This window comes from Apis laboriosa, unplaced genomic scaffold, assembly GCF_014066325.1.
Source record: "Apis laboriosa isolate Shangri-la unplaced genomic scaffold, ASM1406632v1 scaffold25_cov139, whole genome shotgun sequence".
NCBI classification, from domain to species: domain Eukaryota; kingdom Metazoa; phylum Arthropoda; class Insecta; order Hymenoptera; family Apidae; genus Apis; species Apis laboriosa.
Genome location: NW_025222552.1, coordinates 1,068,803 through 1,090,226, shown reverse-complemented (window position 1 = coordinate 1,090,226; position 21,424 = coordinate 1,068,803). Strand labels below are relative to the sequence as shown.

At 19.3% G+C, this 21,424-nt stretch overlaps 1 protein-coding gene across 1 annotated transcript; it reads left to right on the top strand.

Annotated features, from left to right (window-relative positions):
- Nucleotides 1–15,514: 15,514 nt before the first annotated feature.
- On the top strand, nt 15,515–20,912 carry LOC122713562 (signal transducing adapter molecule 1). The gene is made up of 10 exons (XM_043934133.1): nt 15,515–15,935; nt 16,794–16,954; nt 17,031–17,276; nt 17,574–17,649; nt 17,716–17,919; nt 18,090–18,209; nt 18,284–18,472; nt 18,552–18,778; nt 18,864–19,096; nt 19,697–20,912. Exons 1-10 carry the CDS (start codon nt 15,893–15,895, stop codon nt 19,809–19,811), a joined length of 1,614 nt encoding a protein of 537 aa, XP_043790068.1. The 5' UTR covers nt 15,515–15,892; the 3' UTR covers nt 19,812–20,912.
- Nucleotides 20,913–21,424: the final 512 nt, after the last annotated feature.

Genomic DNA, 21,424 nt, shown 5'->3' with positions numbered 1-21,424 from the left:
CGAATAGGTAGGACGGTGAACGTCGGTTCCGAACAAGAAACCACTTCTTTCTTTTCTTTCCGCCTTCTTCGTGTGGAGCGGCTTCGTGTATTTGTTTTGCATTTTATTTAGGATTTTTGCCAACAATCGATAGAAACTCATGCTGAAAGTATATTGGTTTGGGAATTATTCATAGAGGATCAAAGAAAATTTATTCGACAAAGAAAAAAGAAGAAGGTTTGATTATGAAACTTGTTATTTTTAGCAAAAGTATAAGATGTAATGTTTTAAGAAATATAACAGAATTATATATAAGTAGAGTTTGTCGAAACTTGTGGCGAATTGGTTTGAAAATTATTTATAACAAGAATCGAAAAAAATCTAATTTTCTATAAAGAAAAAAAGGAAGACTCATAACATACTAATAATTAAAATTATAAAAGATTATGAAATATAAGAAGTTAAAAAAATTATATATTTTTGATAAATGCGGTAATGTAGAAAAATATCAATGGAAAATATTAATGATTAAAAAAAACTTTTTTTATTTTACTTTAATTTAAAAACTTTTATTTTTGTTCTTTATACAAATATTGTAGATAATAGAATAAAATATATAATAGAGTATAATAGAATAAAATAGAAAAGTCAGAATTGTATGATTATTCTTTAAAAGTGAAAAAAATTTATCATTGATTTTTCAATGTCAAGAAATCATAATTCAGATTTTATCTAAATGTTAATAGAATCATATGTGCAAGTATTTTAGTTACAATAATTGTAAAAAATAATTGCATGACACTTGTATTGAGATAAAGAAGATAAAAAGATAAAAAGAAAATGTCAAATTGTATATGAAGAGTTATTATTTTTATTGTTAATATTTATAGGTTTTTGTTATTTTACTATTAATATTTTATTTCATAATATATGATTTATTGCAAATAAATTCCATTGATTTATATCTCAAAAATATTTTCTATAAATTTAATTTAATTATAAGAAATTTTAAACAATTTCTTTTCAACTATAAATGTATTCATTCAAATAACTATTATACATAGGTTTTTGTTATTTTCCTACTAATATTTTATTTCATAATATATGATTTATTTGCAAATAAATTCCATTGATTTATATCTCAAAAATATTTTCTATAAATTTAATTTAATTATAAGAAGACAACTTTAGACAACTTCTTTCCAATTATAATAAATGTATTCATTTAAATAACTATTATATCTTATATATCTTATATCTTATATCTATTATATCTTAATAAAGAATATATTTCAATATATTCTCACATATCTCACAAAGAATAAATTTATCCAAACGCAAAATTATATAATAGAACAAGTTAACTAACGAAACAAATTGATATTTTTCATGACAAAGAAATGATCATAAGGATTACGTAAATGCTTTTCAAAAAAAAACAATTTATCTAAATATATAAATACATAATAAAACGAGTTGACTAACAAAACAAATTGACATTTTTCATACAAAGAAATGGTCATAAAGATTACGTAAATGCTTTTTAAAAGGAAAAAAAATAAATCGATATGTTTTATTAGATAATTATTTAACATCGCTCAAGTGAACGGAAATGCTCGAATAAACATCTAGTTCCGAAGAATGCGTAAAAGTGCATTGTATCGTTTTACAAATACTTCCGATAATAAATCATTTTTAGTGTCGTCGTTTATTGTGCTCGTAGAAATATCATAACTGAAATGAATTAGCACCTTTCCTAATTTTTGAATAAAGACTTTCGAGAAATGAAAAATGAATAATTATTTTATTATTATATACTGGAAAAAAATATATGTAAAAATATAAGGAGTCTTAAGATTAAGTAAGATAATCTCAAGAATGTTAAAAATTATAAGTTTTTTGACTTTTTAAAAAAAATTATAAAATAGTATTTTAAAATAGTATATTATAAAATAGTATTTTAAAATAGTATATTATAAAATAGTATTATAAAATAGTATAATTAAGAAAAATATTATTTTAAAGCAAAAATAATAATAAATTAAATATGCGTAAGGAATTTAATTAATTTTGGATTGAATGAATAATTGAATGGATTGAATAAATAATTATTTTACATGCAAAAAAAAAAAAATATAAAATTAGATTTTTCTATTTGCTTTTTCAAAGAATATGAATTAATTTTACATGATATCCTATTATATTTTAATAAAATGGAATAAAATGTTTTGATTGAAAAAAAAAATACATACAAATAATGTAAGAAAAAATATTTGTTGTTAATTGTAGCAATCATTCCAAGATGTTATGATCTGAAAATCAATATTTGGTCTAAAAAATGGATTGAAAAATACCTTCATATTTTTTTATGGAATTATTATTTAGAGATTAATTTAAAATAATTTATAAATAAAGAGATTATGATGAAATTGTTATAATTAATCACTTAATATCATTTAGTTATTAATTAAATAATAATTTTAATAATAATTAAATTTTTCATAATGATAATCTGAATATTATTTTAGTTTTATCGATAAATATCAGTTTTAAATAAGTAAATAAATTTTCTTATTTTGTTACTTTTTTCACGATTGTTGGTCAATCGGAAATAAAACGCAACGAAAGAGAACAGATATTTGCAATGAATTTTTTTATTTATATAAGTAATGTAAAACATAGTTAATCAAGTGCTATATAATTGTATCATTGCTTATTCAATTGAAAACGACAGAAAATCTATTAATAATAAATTCATGATGTAAATAATTAAAAAATTAATATAATATCTATTACATTATTATTTATATGTATGAATGTTCTTCTTAAAATATAAATAAATATATCGATTATTCACTGAATTCACTGAATGAAGTTAAACATTAATGTAAATTCTGAATATTATTTTAATTTTGTCGATAATTCCTAATAATTCCTAATAATTCCTAATAATTAAAATAATAATAACTATGTATAATAATTAATCTAATAATTTTGTATTGTAATAAAAAAATAGTTTAAAATTAAACAAAATTTATATTACAATTAATAAATTATTATTATCTATTGCAAGTATTTTAATGTACATATATTGTAACATATATTGTATTTAATTAGTATATCTCTTAATTTATAACCATCAAATATATCAAATAAATAAAATTTTAATTTTTGATTTATTTTTTAATTTAAAATAATATTTTCAAATAATTAATTTAAATTTAGAAATCTTTACATATAAAATTACAATTAATAAATTATAATTTAAATTATAATAAATGTCAAATTTGTAAATAATTGAATCCAATTAAATTACATTGTTTTCGATCAGCGTCGATTTTATAGATAGTCTGCAGAATATTTTTCAAATAGCTTCAAGCAATAAAAATGCGATCACCATTCTTCCTTTCTCCGCTCATTATTAAAAACGAGTTTAAATTTATTCATCTATTTTGAACAATCTCCAAAAAAAATTGTTTGAAAAAAATTTATAATTTAGAAATCATTTTTATGAACAAAATATAGTAAACTTAACTTTATTACAAATTATAAAACATATTTATTCAATTAATAAAATATTAATATTTTATAAATATTAATAAATAAGTAATTAAAATAATTAAATAATTAATTATTTATTAATTTATATTGATTTATTAAATATAAATCTGAATGTATATTATTTTATTATAATTAATAATATAAAATAAATTAGAAAAAATTATAAGCATATTTATATATATAAAACATATTAAATATATTTTTTGATGTTTGTATTTATTTAAAAATGGAAAATAATGTTAAGAAATTACAAGTAGATAGAAAATTTTATTTAAAAATATTATAATGATTAAAAATTGTCATGATATTTAATAAATCTACAAATCATTCTTAAATTATTTTTTTAAATATTTTTTTAAATATTATATATATTATATATTGTAATTATATAAAAAAATATGTAAAAAATGGTAAAAAAAAATTACAATAAAATATATTTTACATGTCATTTCTTAAATAAAAATTATTTATGACATCATCAATTGATTATTATAAGATAAAAAATTGATTATTATAAGATAGATCACCATTATAACGTAAGATTCAAAAATCAAGCAAAAATTTCGATTTTTTCCTGAAAAATATCTCTTTAAATATAATAAAGCTACTTTTAATTATCTTAGAATATGTTTATTGTAATTCATAAAAAAAGTTTAAAATTACATAAATTTTTGATAGCGTTTATTAATATTTATCTATTATAATTTTAATAATGTTATTAATGTTATTTCTAAATATAAATTTCTAAATGCATTACCTACATTTCAAGTTTCTAGTTATCAATGATACATATTAGATTTTATTTTATATGTACTACTTACAACATTGCTATGTAATATTAGGTATTATAAAGATAGAACTAACTTAATTATTATTATATTTATTAATTTCATCTCAAAGTATTTAATTAACGCTTTCTTTATTTTATAATTTTTTATTAGTTTCTTTGTTCCATCAAATATCCATAAAAAATATCCATAAAAACATAAATTATATCAATTTTACTTAATAAATTTCAAATTTTACACAATGATAGGAAGAGATATAGTATAATATAAATAATAGAACAATTCGGGTTAATTTGTGTAAATTTCTTTGCCTTTTATTTAATTTTTTTAATATTGTAAGGATAGATCTCAATATCTCTTATTTATTCAAGATTTAATTAATCCTTGCGTCATTCGTGATCCATTTCTTGCCTTTTAAGAAACATAGATAGAATCAAAGTATTACAATGCTAATTATGAATGCTCTTCCTCGTACGATGCTCAGAAGAAACTTTCTTGCTTCGCACGATCATGTGTACATTAACATTCATAAATAAAATGTGTTATTGTTTATTTGTTTTGTTTTATCGAAAATTTTTTAATATTGGATAAATCAATTCATGATAAGATAAATATTTATAATAAAATAATTTATAATGAATAAAAAAGTTTTTTTAAGAACTAATTTGATAAATTTTATAATATATGAATAAAAATTTTTTATTCAAATCAATTTATAATAATCAAGTATTTTTCTATGAATTTCTACATAATTTAATTTTTTAAAATATTAATAACTTTTTTATAAAAAATTTATAAAAAAACTCTATCGTTCTTAATATATATATATATATAATATATAATTGCAATTTTTAATTTTAACTTCTTTTAAAAGATTTTTATGATGTAATTTTTAATTTGCTAACAATTAATTACTTAATTCTTATTAAATTATTTAATTTCAAAAGATACTTTATGATTTAATTTCTTCAATATATATTGAAAATTATTATATATATTTAATTTTTAATTTTATAAATTTGTTTTAACTTTTCCAAAATATAACTTTTAAAAAATTTCTGTATTTCAATTTCAAAACAACAAATAATCTTAAATTTATAGAGGATGTTATATGTAATATGTATAATATCATTACTTTCTTCGCTGAAAGTACTGCAGAACTTCCGAGCAACTGTTTGTTTTTGATATATGTCATGAAATGATATGTGCTCCATATACATTAGAATAAAATTCTTAGAGAAATCAGATATCTTTTTTCGATATTTTCATTTTAAGAGAATTTTATTATTTATTACTTTATTTTTTTTATTAAAAAATTCTAAAAGTACATGTTTACTACATAATACTACATAATATTTACATAATTAATACTACATAAATATATATAATTTAACTAATAGCTATTTAATATAAACATAATTGAAATTTAAAATTTGTATATAGAAATCTCTATTTCAAGATAAATATGTAATAAAAGATAAAAAATAATATAATATAAATTAATTAATAACAATAAAAAATAAAATAATATAATAGAAATAAAATTGAAAAATAAAAAAAATGTTGTTTAATAAAACAAAAAATTAAAACTTTAAAATCCTTTAAAATATTTTAAGTATTAATCTCATAAAAAGTTTTTTTTTTAGATCTAAAAAATTAAAAACATTTTCTTTCTCATTATTAGAAAATAATCTATTATTATTAAAAAATTTGGATTTTTCATTTTTATTTTTTAAAACTGTCAATATTTGATATTTTTATTTTTTATTTATATCTTATAAAAAAAACGTAAATTTTTTATATAATTTAATATTTCAATAACTTCGGAAGTATAATAATAATAATTAATATTTCTCAAAAAATATATTCCTCACAATAAGAGGAAACGAGGACAGGTGCATCATGAAATTCCTCGATCAAAGAACAGCAATGTAAAGATCAAGAGAGATGTATTACGTAAGAAAATGCAATGTTCGTATAATTTATCAGACACAAGACATCTTGGAAGAACGAAACAACTCGTGGAAAAAAAAAAGTATTGTGTGGAGGAATATCACGGATGGGAAAGACGCTTTCCTTTATGCTCGTGGATGAATCTCATTAAAAGAGTATTTCACTTGTTCGAAGAAAAAAGGAAGTGAATTTTAACGAAAATATTCCACTGTTATTCATTGATTCCTCGTTAATCTTGTTGTTATGCGATTATTCTATATTATTAGAGACTACTACATATTATGAATATATTCGTGAAAAAAATCTTTGCAGGGTCAATTATAGAGGTTAAGATAAATACAAAGTTAATGTACAAAAATAGATCAGCTGAAACTTATTTGTTAAATATAAACAATTTAAGTTTGCATTAGATAAAATAAAATAGTAAAAGAAAGCAGTAATTTCTATCTCTGTCGCATCGTTTTTATTACATTATTTTTAATGAAATTTATATGTATAAGATATAATTTTCAAAAAGATATTTAGCACGTATTTTTTATCTTTTTATCATAATAAAAAAAATCATAATAAATCATAAGAAATCATAATAAAAAAATAAAAATAATCAAATTTGTAAGTTAAAATCATATTTTAGAATATCTTTACAAGTTAAGGAGGACTTAACTAGAAAGTTAAGAAAGTTTTTTTCGAAATTATATGTAGTTTTCAATGGAGAATCACAAAAAATTTTAAAAATGAAAAAAAAAATTGAAACAAAATATTCATTTTATATATAAATATATAAATATATATATATATATATATATATATATATCCTCGTTTCGTAACATAAATTCAAATTGTTTATAATCTAATAAATAAGTTTAAATAAGACTAATATTTTTATATCAATTTTTATATTATTATTATTATTTATTTTAATTTCTAAACTCTTCAATATTCGACAAATATTTATTGTATAAGATGTTAATATATTTGCGTTAATATATATTGAATAAATATAAATATTGATATGCAAAAATATTGATTGAGATTTATTTATAAGTAATTTAATTTCCCATCAATCCGAATAGACATGAAATAAATCTGAGAATATAATCTAAATAAATTCAAAGAAGATATTTAATTTCTATATACAATTTTTTTTATTATTAATTATTTTTTTTCCAATTTTCATATTATATAGATATAATTCAAGAATTATTCAAGATTATATTATGTTTATAAACATATATATAATATTATAATATTAAAATATATATAATATTTTAATATTTTGTTTTAAAATTGAATTTAATTTTGATTGTGATAAATGATCTATGAATTTTCGTATGAAACTAGAAAATGGAAATGATAGTTTAAAATTTCGTAAGATCAAAACGATGCAAAATATAAGTGAAAGGTTTCGACTGAATGTAGCTAGTTTTCAAAAGAACAGTATAACATAATTTATGTTAAACAATATAATTTTGCCTGTCGTATCATTGTTATTTTTTGCATTCTTAATATTTAAGTTCGTTGGTGCCTTCTTTATTTTCCCTTGTCTTCTAAGATAATTGTCCAGATAATTTGCCAACATATTTTCTGTCCTCGTGTCCTCGTACCCGTGGTGTAATTGTAATAATATCTTGATGTACTGTGAAATTAAAATGAGTCGCAAGTTAGAAAAAATATAAAAGTAAAAAATATAATTTTACATTATATAAATTAACTTAAAAAAAAAAGAAAAAAAATCTTTCATCTCTTTAGTAAGAAAAAAAAAATACAATATTTTTAAAGTATAGATATATATATTTATAATTTATATATAATTATTAATTATTATTATTATATTATATTATTTAATACATAATGTATATGATTTATTTGGAAATATTTGAATATCTCTATGAATATATTAATAACATAAGAAAATATTTGAAACAAATATTATAAGGTATACTTATGATGCCAATATTTATTTGATTTCGCAATCAGCTTGAAAAATTTTGAATTAAAATTTTTAAATAAAATTTTATATTTATTATATAATTTTTTGTTGTATCTTCTTAATATTACCGATATTTAGACGTTTTGAAAATATTATTTATATGTGCATTTTGTATTAACCAAAATCGATATACATAGGATGTTAATATATTCATAAGAATTTTATCTTTAAAAAGTTAATTCTAGAAGCTAAAATAAATAGAAAAATTAATATACAAATTAAAATTTATTTAATTAATATTTAATAATTTATTAATTTAATTATTTAATATTTAATAATTTATTTATTTAATTAAATATATATACAATATTATAAACTGTTTAAACGGAGACAGATAATATGATGGAAATAGCATCTCATTTATTTTTATTTTTCAACTAATGTAAATTGTGTATAACGATATTTTATATGTTTGTTTATATTTGTTTTGTCTTTTAGGATCGATCCATTAAAAATGTCTATGTAAAATATAAGTAATATATAAAATTATATGTATAATTTGCGCAATATACAATATATTTTGATTAGTTATCAAATATTAAAATTTAGGTTAGAATTGTATTTATTTTCGAAAAGATTCTTAAATTTTTATGAATGTTTTCTTTACAAAAATATTAAAAATTACAGTGATTTAACTCCAATAATAAAAAATTGCTAAAATTTCGTGTTATTTAAGTATATTATGTTATTTAAATGTATTAGATATAATTTTAAATCAACAATATTAAAGAAAATATAAAAATATATAATATAATATATAATATAATATATAAAGATTATTCTTCTTTTAATAGTATATCAAATATGAAAATTTTTCAAAATATTTTTTACATAATTATGATTACTCTATTATTTTCCAATATTCTTATCTAATATTAAAAATATATATATTTATATATAATTATTAATAAATAAAATTTTTTTCTAGAATATAAAAAAAATGATTAATGATACATTAATTTAATAAATAATGAATAAATTTTTTTGATGTTCAAATATTTAATTATTGTTATTCTATTATGATCAATTATGCTTGTCGATCTTATTCTTTGCTGTATAAGTATAGTAATTTTTTTTTATACAATGTTTTCCATAATATATTCCGCAAATCTTCAATATCGGAAATTGCAAACTTCTTTTCCATAACTTAATAACTATTATTACAGTACCATCAAGACGCAACAATACCTCATTGATTATCCTCTTTCATCAATTCTTCTTTAGAATTGCTTTTTGTCCTATAATAATTAAACATATATATAATTAAACACGTATGCGCTTTCACTCACTATTTAGAATTAATAATGGAAATGTAGATGTAAGTTCTTACACGATTATTTCCTCCAACAATCTTCCTCATTTTGCGAATAGACATTTGAAAATCACAGAGGGAAATTTGATAAGTTAATTTTCTGCTTTTTTTATTTATTAATTTTTTGTTCTTTGTCATGTAGTAGCTAAAAACAAGTAATATATTAAATTTAAAAAAATGAAAAATTTTCAAAATAAATTTTCAAAATAATATGATCATTTTTGTTATAGATATATTTATAGAGATTTAAGATAACAAATCAAATTTTAAAATTATTTTTCTATAAAAATTAGAAAATGTGATTTATCAAGTTTTTTTCTTTTTATTGTTTTATTATTTTAATTCATCGAAAAATTTCGATAATTCGATAAAAGATTCGACATTCTAAAAACTATTCATGAAATTATTGAAAATGTCATAATCATAATCATAATCATAATCATAAATAGTAATTTATTTATCTATTTATATTTTTATAGAATATATATATTTTTATAGTATTTCTATAGAAAATTGATTAAAAAAGTATCATTTGAATAAAAATTTATTTTATCCGTAATCTTTTAATTTTAATTTACAAATTGTGACAAATTTTTAAGCTTGATCTTTTGAATTATAAAAAATGAATTATATTGATTTAATTATACTTTATAAAATTAAATAATCTGATTCAAATCTATTGAATTAAAATCTATGATCCCATTAAGAATTAATTTTATTTGTTTTTATTTGTTATAACGACTTTAATTTAAATTATTAATTTATAATAAAATAAGATAATAAACAAAATAAAAAATTGAAAAAGATTATAAAAATTTTGAGAATTGTCTAATTATATATAATACATTGTATAACATACGATCGTATTTGTAACTTACAAGTTTCATTAAAACTACAAAATCTAAATGCAAATTTTTATTATATTTTATATATTAAATATACATAATTAATATTATATTATATATATAATAATTAATATTATATTTAATATTAAATATACATAATGTATATATTAAATATACATAATTTATATATATTGAAAAGTGAAAGTAATATTTAAACATTTGAATATTGATAGTGAAATCATTGAGACTTTCACGACCGGTACATGCAATAAACATTAAAAGGATGTATATCCAGAATCTTTCAAAATTCAAATATAACATTGTATAATGACTATAATATATTGCAACATTTATGTTAAAAAAATAATAATATTTAATTTGACTATATCAGTTATAACATGCATTATTTTATTAATATATTATTTACAAAAACATGAAATTTGCTTAATTTTTTGTATTTAAACAAAGATAAAAATTTAGATAAATATTAAGATATTATTGTTATTATAACATAATATCAAGGTGATATTCAACAAAATTAGTTAATAGAGTTAACATGATAACGCACTCTGACTGTCAGTGCATATATAAATTATAGAAATAATATGATGTAGTTTATTCTCAAATTTATAAGTTTAGAATGAATGCAAAAATTGTTTGTGAAACCACAATAAACTAAAAGCTTCTTATAAAATCATTTCTTATTTTGTTTCATTTTTTTTTCTTCTAAATTTTTCATATTAAAAATAGAATAAACGAAAAATATATATAAAAAACAAAAAAATGTCAATAATAAAAAATAAAAATTGAAATTGGCGAAAAAATAAAAATAAAAATTACTTATCACTTCCATATAATTTTAGTAAAAATTTTTTTTTATTTTTTCTTTCCGAATTTTCATGAAATCATCGATATTTTTGTATTGTACATAAATAATAACTTTTATAATTATATACCAATAATATATATATATATATAATTAGCATTCTATTTCAATTCATTTTTATAAAAAATCTCACAAATTGATATTATTAAAAAAATACTAATCTAATTCACAATTCTTTATTAATTCAATTCATAGTCTCATGAGTATGTTTATTTATTATTTATATAGTCAAAATATATTATTAATAAAACAATTAAATTATTATAATTATAATATCCATTTTATATATGTATAATATAAAGAATATGTGAAAGAATGTATTTAAAAAATTATTTTTAAATTTCATTTACCAATTTTAGTTATTAAATTGAACATAATTCTTGTTTTGTTTTATTGTTATAAATCGTAAAGGACATCATAGATGAAAAATAAAGTAGACGTAATATCTTACAGAATTTTATATTATATACTCTAAAATATCAATCTCAAAAAAGAATTTCTCATGCCATCTAGTATGTTATAATTTAAGTTCGCACGTAATGTTTTTTTAACATTGTTATTATTTAACATTTTAACAAATTTAATATAAAAATTAAATATAATATAAAAATATAGAAATAAAAAATAATAATATTGCTTCCATTCAAAATTGAATCCCTGAAGATTATATAATAGAATTAAACTCAATAATAAAATTAGTTTCTTTCTAGTTTCTGATCTTAGAAAGAAAGATCAAATATTATTTCATAACTATATTTTCTTTTTCTTATTTATTTTCTTCAATTAAAAGATAATTTATATCTATGAAAGGAAACATTAAAAAATATTCCTGAAGAAAAATCAAATTATCAAAATATTGTTAAATAATTCATATATAGCATAATTTTAAATGAGAAATAATCATCGATAAAAAAATATATTTTATATAACAATGTTCGTTTCGAAATCCACTTTATGATCGCATTCGAAAAATCGATGAATAAAAATAAATAATTATTTATTTATTTTAACTTTAACTTGATAAAAAAGATAAATTATATAAATATTTTGCATCTAATGGGCTAATGAATTTTTTTTATATAGTTTCATCATATTTCAAATTCTATATATTTTCTTTATTTTATATTTTATTTTTTATCAAGATAATAAATTGTTAAAATCTTAATTTTAATTTTAATGATATTAAAAAAAATCATTAATTAAATGAAATACATCTATTTAAAAAATAATTAAAATATAATCCAATAAAATAATTGATTTAAAGTTAATCATTAATGAAAATACGTTAAAGCAACTTATTTATCTAAACATATTTTTTTAACAAAATGAAATGAATAAAAAAAGTATTTAAAACAGGTAGCTTTGATTTTAAAATCTGTTTATCATGAAATATTTTCTTACACATAATATATTAATATATTTTGAAAGAAAAAGAATAAAATTATTCATACTATTTTCAAAATCAAGCAATTAAATTGTTGTAAAACATGAAAGAAAAGATGCAATCAAAAATGATTTATTATCATATATATTTATTAATTATAAATATTCATTTCTAATTAAAATTTTCATTCTAATTTATATATAAATATTCATATATTTAAATATTAGATTTGATATTTACAAATATTTATATTAAATATACTTAAATATTTATATATTTTTATATATTTATATATCATACTTATATATTTATATACTAAATATATTTATAATAGATTAATAATTTAATTTTAGATAATTTACTTGCAAGATTATTAATATTTAAAAGTACGATATATAGAAGACTTAGCCTCAACATAATAATATAATAATAAAATAAAATACAGAAAATGGAATATTACTCAATAAATATAATAAATAGCATTTATTGTACTTATGCAAAATTCTATGTGTATAATCAGTTATAATTTTTATCTTATAATATTAAATAATTGAATCAAAATCAAATGCATGCGATTTATCATTAGATGCGAAAAATTTGCATTGTCATAAATTATTATCAATGCTATAAAAAGTTATAAAGATTAATATTGAAAATTTTTTGTCCATATTGAAAATCTTTTTTTCCTCTTAAAATAATTCAGCAATCAATTATTTATTTGTGCAAAAAAATCTTTAAAATAAATATATAAAATACAACAAGATTAAACTGTAATTAAAATAAAATAATAATCTAATTCAAATTTTATTTTATTTATTTCATTATTCATAATCTAAGTTAGTTATAATTAATAAACGAATAAAAAAAAATAAATCATTATCGAAATTATCAATTATAATAATATTCAATAATTCAATATATATAGTTATGAAAAGAAAAGAAATAATTATCGAATAAGTATTATACAATAGATTAATTATATACATGAAATAAAATATTTAAACACCACATTTTCAATAATCGAACAACATTGCGAAATAATTTCGATATATCGATTTACAAATTAAAAAAGAGGGAGGATATTCAATAATTCGAAATCAACAAATCATATCGAATATGAATCGTTAATTTCTTAAAAAACTTGAATTATAAAATATTTTTTAGAGCTTTGAAAATAAAAATATAAAATTAAAACAAATACAAGTTGAACATATGAATAAGTACAATTAAAAAAAATATATATGAGAATATACATATAATAAATATATACAAATGATTGATTATAATAATTGATTATAATAATTTAGCTACTTTATTATGATAAATAAAAAGAAGAAATTTACAATTACAACTACGTTTCTACTAAAATAAATAAAATCTTACTATTTGTATAAAAGTTGTCGAATTATTTCTTATTATGTTAAAATAATATAATAATAAATAATAATAAATACTTTTAAAGTCATTTCACTTTCAAAGTTACAATCAAATAATAATTTGTCACAAAAATGTTTAATTTTGGTATAATAATAATTAAACAAATATATATTAATTAAATCAAGGTTTAATAATCTATAATTAAATAACCATAATATAACTCTATTAATAAAAATTTTATATAATTATCTATATGAAACACGATCTACGACTACGATTTTCAACTATAAATGATATTGATTCATCTTGCTGTTAGATCTTAATAACTTTTAATTGGCTGATTGGAGTGATTTCCTGTTCATTTTAACTGCGCAAAAATTGAACTTAACTGCACAAAATATTATATTTTAATTGTAGATTTCTACATATGGAAATTTTTCAAAGATATCTTGATTAAAAATAAAATTACATTATTAATAATCTTAATTACATTATTATTAATATATTATTATTATTATTAATAATCTTATTATATTATTAATAAATTGTAATCTTATTAATAATAAGATTATATTATTATAATTAATATAGTATAAAAATGATTTAATTGGAAAACAAATTATTAAATTAAAAAAACTAAAACATAAGATTGATTTAAATAAAAATTAATTAAATATAAAAATTAATCATATATAATATAAAACGAAAGAAAATCAACAAAAAATGTACTTAAATTAAAAATATTGAAACATTATAAAAGAATTTAAAACAAAAATTAAATTAAAAAAAAAATTGAAAAAAAAATAAAAGAATTTATTATAAAAATTATCTAAAATAGAATACAATAAATTTTCATAGATGAATCTTTTAGATTAATCGCAATTTGTTGCTTTTACATTATGTATAAATCATTTAATATATATATCATATACACATATCATATACATGTAATATGATATAATACGTAATGAGATCTATTCTATTTCTTGTTTGTAAATTAAATTTTGTAGATCGATCATAATTATAATTTTTATGTTAAAAATAATTAATTATTATAACATTTAATTAAAATTTTTTTAAAAATTTTACTCTACTATTATCTTATTTTATAAATCAATAATATCACATATAAATAAAATCACATGTGACACGAAAATGATAAGAAGGTAAATTTCCTTTAAACTTTATGTACAAAAATACGTAAGATATATATACTATATCCGGTATGTACTATTTAAGTAATAGTTGATTTCCTAAAATAAAATTTCAAATATTATATATTTGTATAAATGTAATTATATTTCTTTTATCATCAATAGATAAATTATATTCTTATAAAATAATGTTAAGAATTATTTCCAGATGGCGATAGTAGAATGTAATGTACGATGTATCGATTATCGATGTTCATTTCAATGTCTTCTTCGAAAAGACACGAATTGCGTAAATTACCAGTAACTCTAAACGTTATGTGTATTTAATCTTTCAAAGTATGTATCGTTTATTTGAATTTTTAATATTCGCATACTGAATTTAATTATTATTAACATCAATTAATATTAATTAATTATATATTTCAATACGCGAATCGCTCTTCTTTGACATTACGCTCGAGATGTTTCGATAGTATCGAGGTTTTTTGGCAGATCGAAAGAAAGATGTCCCTCGATGGTAGATTAGAATGTTATAAGTCATTCATATCGTGTTTATAAGTAAATATCAGCTGGATGCGTAAAGAAAAACATAACGTGATTCCGTGACAGCGCGTAACTGATGTAACTTTCGAACACACATCAATCAAAGAATCTACGAAGAAAATGGGTCTTTTCCAGACTTCCTCTCCTTTCGACGCTGATGTTGGTAAGTAACAGAGTTCTCCTTAGCCTTAATTCACTTATAATATGACTGCTTTGTATCGTGATATTCTAACTCCAGGAAAAAATCTTTTATCCTATACAATTCGCATCCATTGTTTCTCTATGTTTGATCCTTTCTGGTTTTTTTACATAACATCGAAATTCCATGTTTGATGGATATATTAAGCGGTTGTTGACATTTGACCTCCAATTAAGACATTAGATTTTGCGAATTATTTTAGCCTTGTTTTTGTATCATTTCGACTGATTATTTGCATTATGTTTATGAAAATATATTTTTACTCTAAAAGTATAATGTGTTTTGAAAAATATTAGTCTTCCAAAATATGAAAATTCTCAAGCTGTTGTTTGCTTTTTTTTTTAATTTAAATATGCATAAAGCAAAATTTTTGTTTTATTTGCAATATTGAAAAATTCTTAATGTAAATAATCTAAATCTAATGTTTATACTCATTAAATGATATGTTAATATACATGAAATTAATATTTAATGATATTGCTATGTTAAATTTATTAATATGTTATTATTTATTTTAAATTATATTGAATAAAAAAAAAACTATTACAGATATATAACTTGAATATTAATTGGAATTAAAGCAAATATATATTATTGTCTTAAAATATCAATTAATATTTTGATAAAGGACTTGAATTATAAGAATAAAAATATTCTTTATTATTCTAATAAAGACTAATAAGGCTAATATTTTTATATTGATATTATATAATATTTCATTATAAATAAAAATTTTAATAATATATTTTGATAATATAATAATATATTAAGATTGAAGAATTTAATTACAATATGTTTTAATTATAATCTTTCTTATAATAGAAAAGGCAACCAGTGAGAAGAATATATCTATAGAATGGGGGAAAATGTTGGATATTTGTGACAAAGTTGGTACTTCTACTCAAAATGCAAAGGATTGTTTACGATCAATTGTTAAAAGATTATATTCTCCAGATCCACATATTGTTATGCAAGCTTTGACAGTTAGTATATTTTTTAAAATACATATAATTTTAAATTGTTATAATTAGTATTTATTATTTATAAATATGAATTTAGTTATTAGATGTTTGTGTCATCAATTGTGGAAAAACATTTCACTTAGAAATTGCTTCAAGAGACTTTGAAAATGATCTGAGAAAACTTGTTAACCATTCTGAGCCAAAGATTGCTGAGAAAATGAAAGAGCTTTTAAAAAAATGGGCTGAAAATGATTTCAAAACTGATCCTCAGCTTAATTTAATTCCAAGTTTATATAATAAACTTAAAAATGAAGGTCATGATTTCACTTCTACATCTGATACAGTAAGTTTTCTTAGAGAATTTCTTACAAATTCAATATAAGATTCTTATTTATTGCAAAACATATATGGTTGCACATATTCTTTTATTTAAATAGTAGCAAGATAAGACTATCACTTATTGACGTCCTGTTGTGTTTTTCTTGTAATCATTCATCAAGTGAATAAATTATTCCACTGAGTTATGGAAATACTTATGTAGACTATTATATTATTTTGTATAAATTATTTTTTTGTTAAAAAATATAAAATAAAATTATATATATATATTATATTTAATAAATCCATTTTGAATTTATAGCCTAAACGTACAACTGTACTAAGTAAAGATCCAAATGTAGTGACAAATTCACAAGAAGAGGAAGATATTGCAAAAGGTATCTTCAAATCTTTTATTCACATATCCTCATTTATGAAATTAAATGAATTATTTTTCTTTCTAGCCATAGAACTTTCACTTAAAGAAAGTAAAGCTCATAGTCAAGCATCTTCTTCGCATAGTTCACCATCTAAATACACCAATTTATATCCTAATGTAAGTTCTGCACTTGGTACTTCGAGCAATACAGAAGGCAGGAAGGTCCGTGCTCTATATGATTTTGAAGCAGCAGAAGATAATGAATTAACATTTTTTGCAGGAGAAATAAGTATGACTTTGATTCTTTTAAAATTTATTTTTATACAATTATATTATTTTAATTATAACAAAACATTACAAATTAGTATATATTACAATAAAAATATAATAATGAAAAAAATAAAAATATAATAAATATATCATATATTATTGAAGTTATTGTTATTAACTGAATTTTAGTTAACATTTTGGACGATTCAGATCCGAACTGGTGGAAAGGTAATAATCAAAACGGAGAAGGACTGTTTCCTTCTAATTTTGTTACTGCAGATTTATCTGTAGAGCCTGAACAATTCACAAGTAAGATATGAAATGTATTAAACTATTCATACATTCTTCAAAGATTAATACATTTACATTGAATTTACATATAGAATTAGAACACAATAACAAAAAAATGGTTCAATTTGCTGAAGAAGTAGAAGTGAAAACAGTAAAAAGAGAACCAGAAGTGGTTGAAGTTGAAATAGATGAAAGAAAAATGGACAGGCTTTTACATTTGTTACATGAAGCTGATCCTCAATGCGATACTTCAGATACTCAAGAAATGCTTGATTTAGAAGGTAACATATTTACTGTTTCATATAATATTTTGTACTTTTAATAAATATATAATGAAATTATTTAAATGATATTTTATAGAACAAGTTACTGCAATGGGACCATTGATAGATGCAGCTTTAGAAAAAGTGGATAGGAGGCATGCACAGTTGACTCAGTTGAGTTCTGATTTAGTAGATGCTCTTAATTTATATCATACACTGATGCGAGAACCTCCACCACCTACACCATCAAATTATACTTTACCTAAAATGCCTCCTCACATAAATCCTTATCAATTTCAAAATCAGGGACCACCACCTCCACATGTAAGAATATTTAAATTGAATATTAAATTTCTTAATAAATTTAATTTTTTTACATAATTTAATAGAAAATGTTTTGAATTTATAGATATTTAATGGAGTACCTGCACCTCATCAAACTTCTTTTCCTGTTGGAAGTGGTCCATCTGGACCATATAATGCCACTATTCCAACTAGTGATTATATGGGATCTGCAAGTATGCCAAATATAACATTACCGCAACATTTTCATATGCAATCAGGTCCACATCAACCCCCTCCTGGACATCCTCAAAGTCAGCCAGTACCGGAACAAAGCAATCTTCCTTATTCTCATCAAGGGTATGTATTAATATATGAATAATATGAATATAAAAATTTTTTATGTTTATTTCATATATATAGTAGTAAGTATATAATATTAATCTTTAAATTATTTTTTTTTCTGATAAAATTTTCGAAAAAATATCATTTAATATAAAAAAATAAACAAGTCTTTNTATAATTAAATATATAAATGATGATTAAAAAATTTAATAAATAAGATGTAACATAACCTCTTGCGCGATCAATATTAAAAAAATCAACCAAAACATGTTTGTTTTATTTTATTTTCAATAATTAAGTTAATTTTGGAATAAAAGCAACAATAATAAGAAATATTAATTTATTATTAGAAAAAATAAAAAAAATGAATTTAAAATTATATTATAATATAATTACAATATAATAATTTAATTATATTAAATTGGATATTTTAATACTAAGAATATCTAATGTTTCAATTTTTACAATTTTAAATTTTATTTCTAATTTTTTTATTAATTCTTCATTGAAATATAAATATGACAAACTAATTGTCATAAATTGGTCACTTAAGGGGTTAATAAAAACTGTAAAAAAAGAAAGCTCAATGAAGAACTATTTAATAATATACAATAGATATCCATCTCAAACTGGTCCCATGCCAGGACCATATGGTCCATCAGGACCAACAGGACCTCCGGTAAGCCAACAACCTCAATATGCTCCACCAAATGGGCAGCACATGATGTAAATGGATGCTATACGTTCCAAATTCATCCTGAACTGTAATTCAAGCTATATACAATATTACTATATTATAATTATTTAAATAAACATACCCAAAGTAGCCAAAGATACTGGGTTTTTGATGGAAGTTTTGCATTCGAAACTTATCATGTAAGCTTATTAGGCACATACATGAAAAAGTGATTAAAAAATACATTAGGCAAAGAGCGAGTTATTTTATTAACGTTTGACTATCGTTAATATGATATGTATTTTTTAAAAATATCTTTATTAATCTCATAATTCAGATTCAGTTAACACATTCCTTTGGTTCGATTTATATCCAAATATTTTATTTCGCGTTTCAATCATATAACAATATTCAAATGTTATATTTATAAAATGTTAAAATAAAAAAATAAAGCGAAAAGAAACAAAAAAAAAAAAGAAAGAAAGAAAAGAAGAAGAAAAAATATTATTGAAATATAGAATCATCAATTCATATTGATATGTCACTTTATCGAATTTGTATCGTAATACTTCATTATACTTATTTATAATACGTTGTATAAAATTTATCATATATTTGTAATAGGTTCTAAAGAAAACAGCACTATCGTTTAATATATAATTGCGATAATATACGAAATTGTACTGTGGAGATAATGGTGGAGACTGTATCGAAAGCACGACCGTATTTTATAGTTTTTTACTGTCATTAATTCTTAACAAATAACAACTATAAAAGAGCCTTGAAATACAATTGTTATTAATCTTTTTCTTAAATTAAAAAAAAACAAAAAAAGAGAAAAAGATAAATATATATAATACTATAATCATAGTAGCTTTGAAAAAAACAGCTCGAATTAAATAATCGAGAGCCGAAGTATAAATTTAAGAACAATTATCACGACAAGACATCTAAACTTGGTCTAGTCTGTCCACTGTGTATAATAAAACATATTTCCTATTGTAACTGCTTATTGCGATCTGCGAGGAACTTTTTATGAATTGTTAACGCATAATATTTGCATAGCTGCGTTCATACCGTCGTAAAAGCGACCCTGTCTATGTTAAAAAAAAAAAAAAAAAAAAAAAAACGAAAACCAAGAAAACATAATAAAAATCGAAGAAGATTATTGTATTCTTTTAAAATTAGATTAAAATAAGATTTAAAAATTTTAAATTAGATTAATTCTCAAGAATTTCTTTAATAGGCCTTTATTTTTAAAGTAATTATAAGTGAACTTTATATTTTGAAATTAAAAGATAATATTAGTAACGTTTATAGGCCAAAAGAAAATTTTAATAGATTAGCAAATCACTATTAGAGTGTAATTTAAGATTTGTTGAAGTACAAAAATGAGGGTCTATTAAGAAAAATAATAAATCTGGTATCATCAAAGTTACTTTGTATACATCAAACATACTACATAGAAAAGATATTTCATATAAATTATTTGCAGATAAATAGAATTAAAGAAATTGTAAATGTTAAATTGTACATTTTAAGCAAAATTCCAAATTAAGAAATTGAAATTTTATATTTGTTCATAATAAATTCCTTGTATATTATATAAGGTCTAATAGTAAAATGTGTATAATTCTATATTTTAAATTTATGTATATCAGTTATTG

Coding starts and splice junctions, on each gene's coding strand:
- LOC122713562 (XM_043934133.1), top strand. CDS start 15,893: ATGGGTCTTTTCCAGACTTCCTCTCCTTTCGACGCTGATGTTG. Junction 17,650..17,715: donor AGAGGAAGATATTGCAAAAG/GTATCTTCAAAT, acceptor TTTTCTTTCTAG/CCATAGAACTTTCACTTAAA. Junction 18,779..18,863: donor AGGGACCACCACCTCCACAT/GTAAGAATATTT, acceptor TTGAATTTATAG/ATATTTAATGGAGTACCTGC.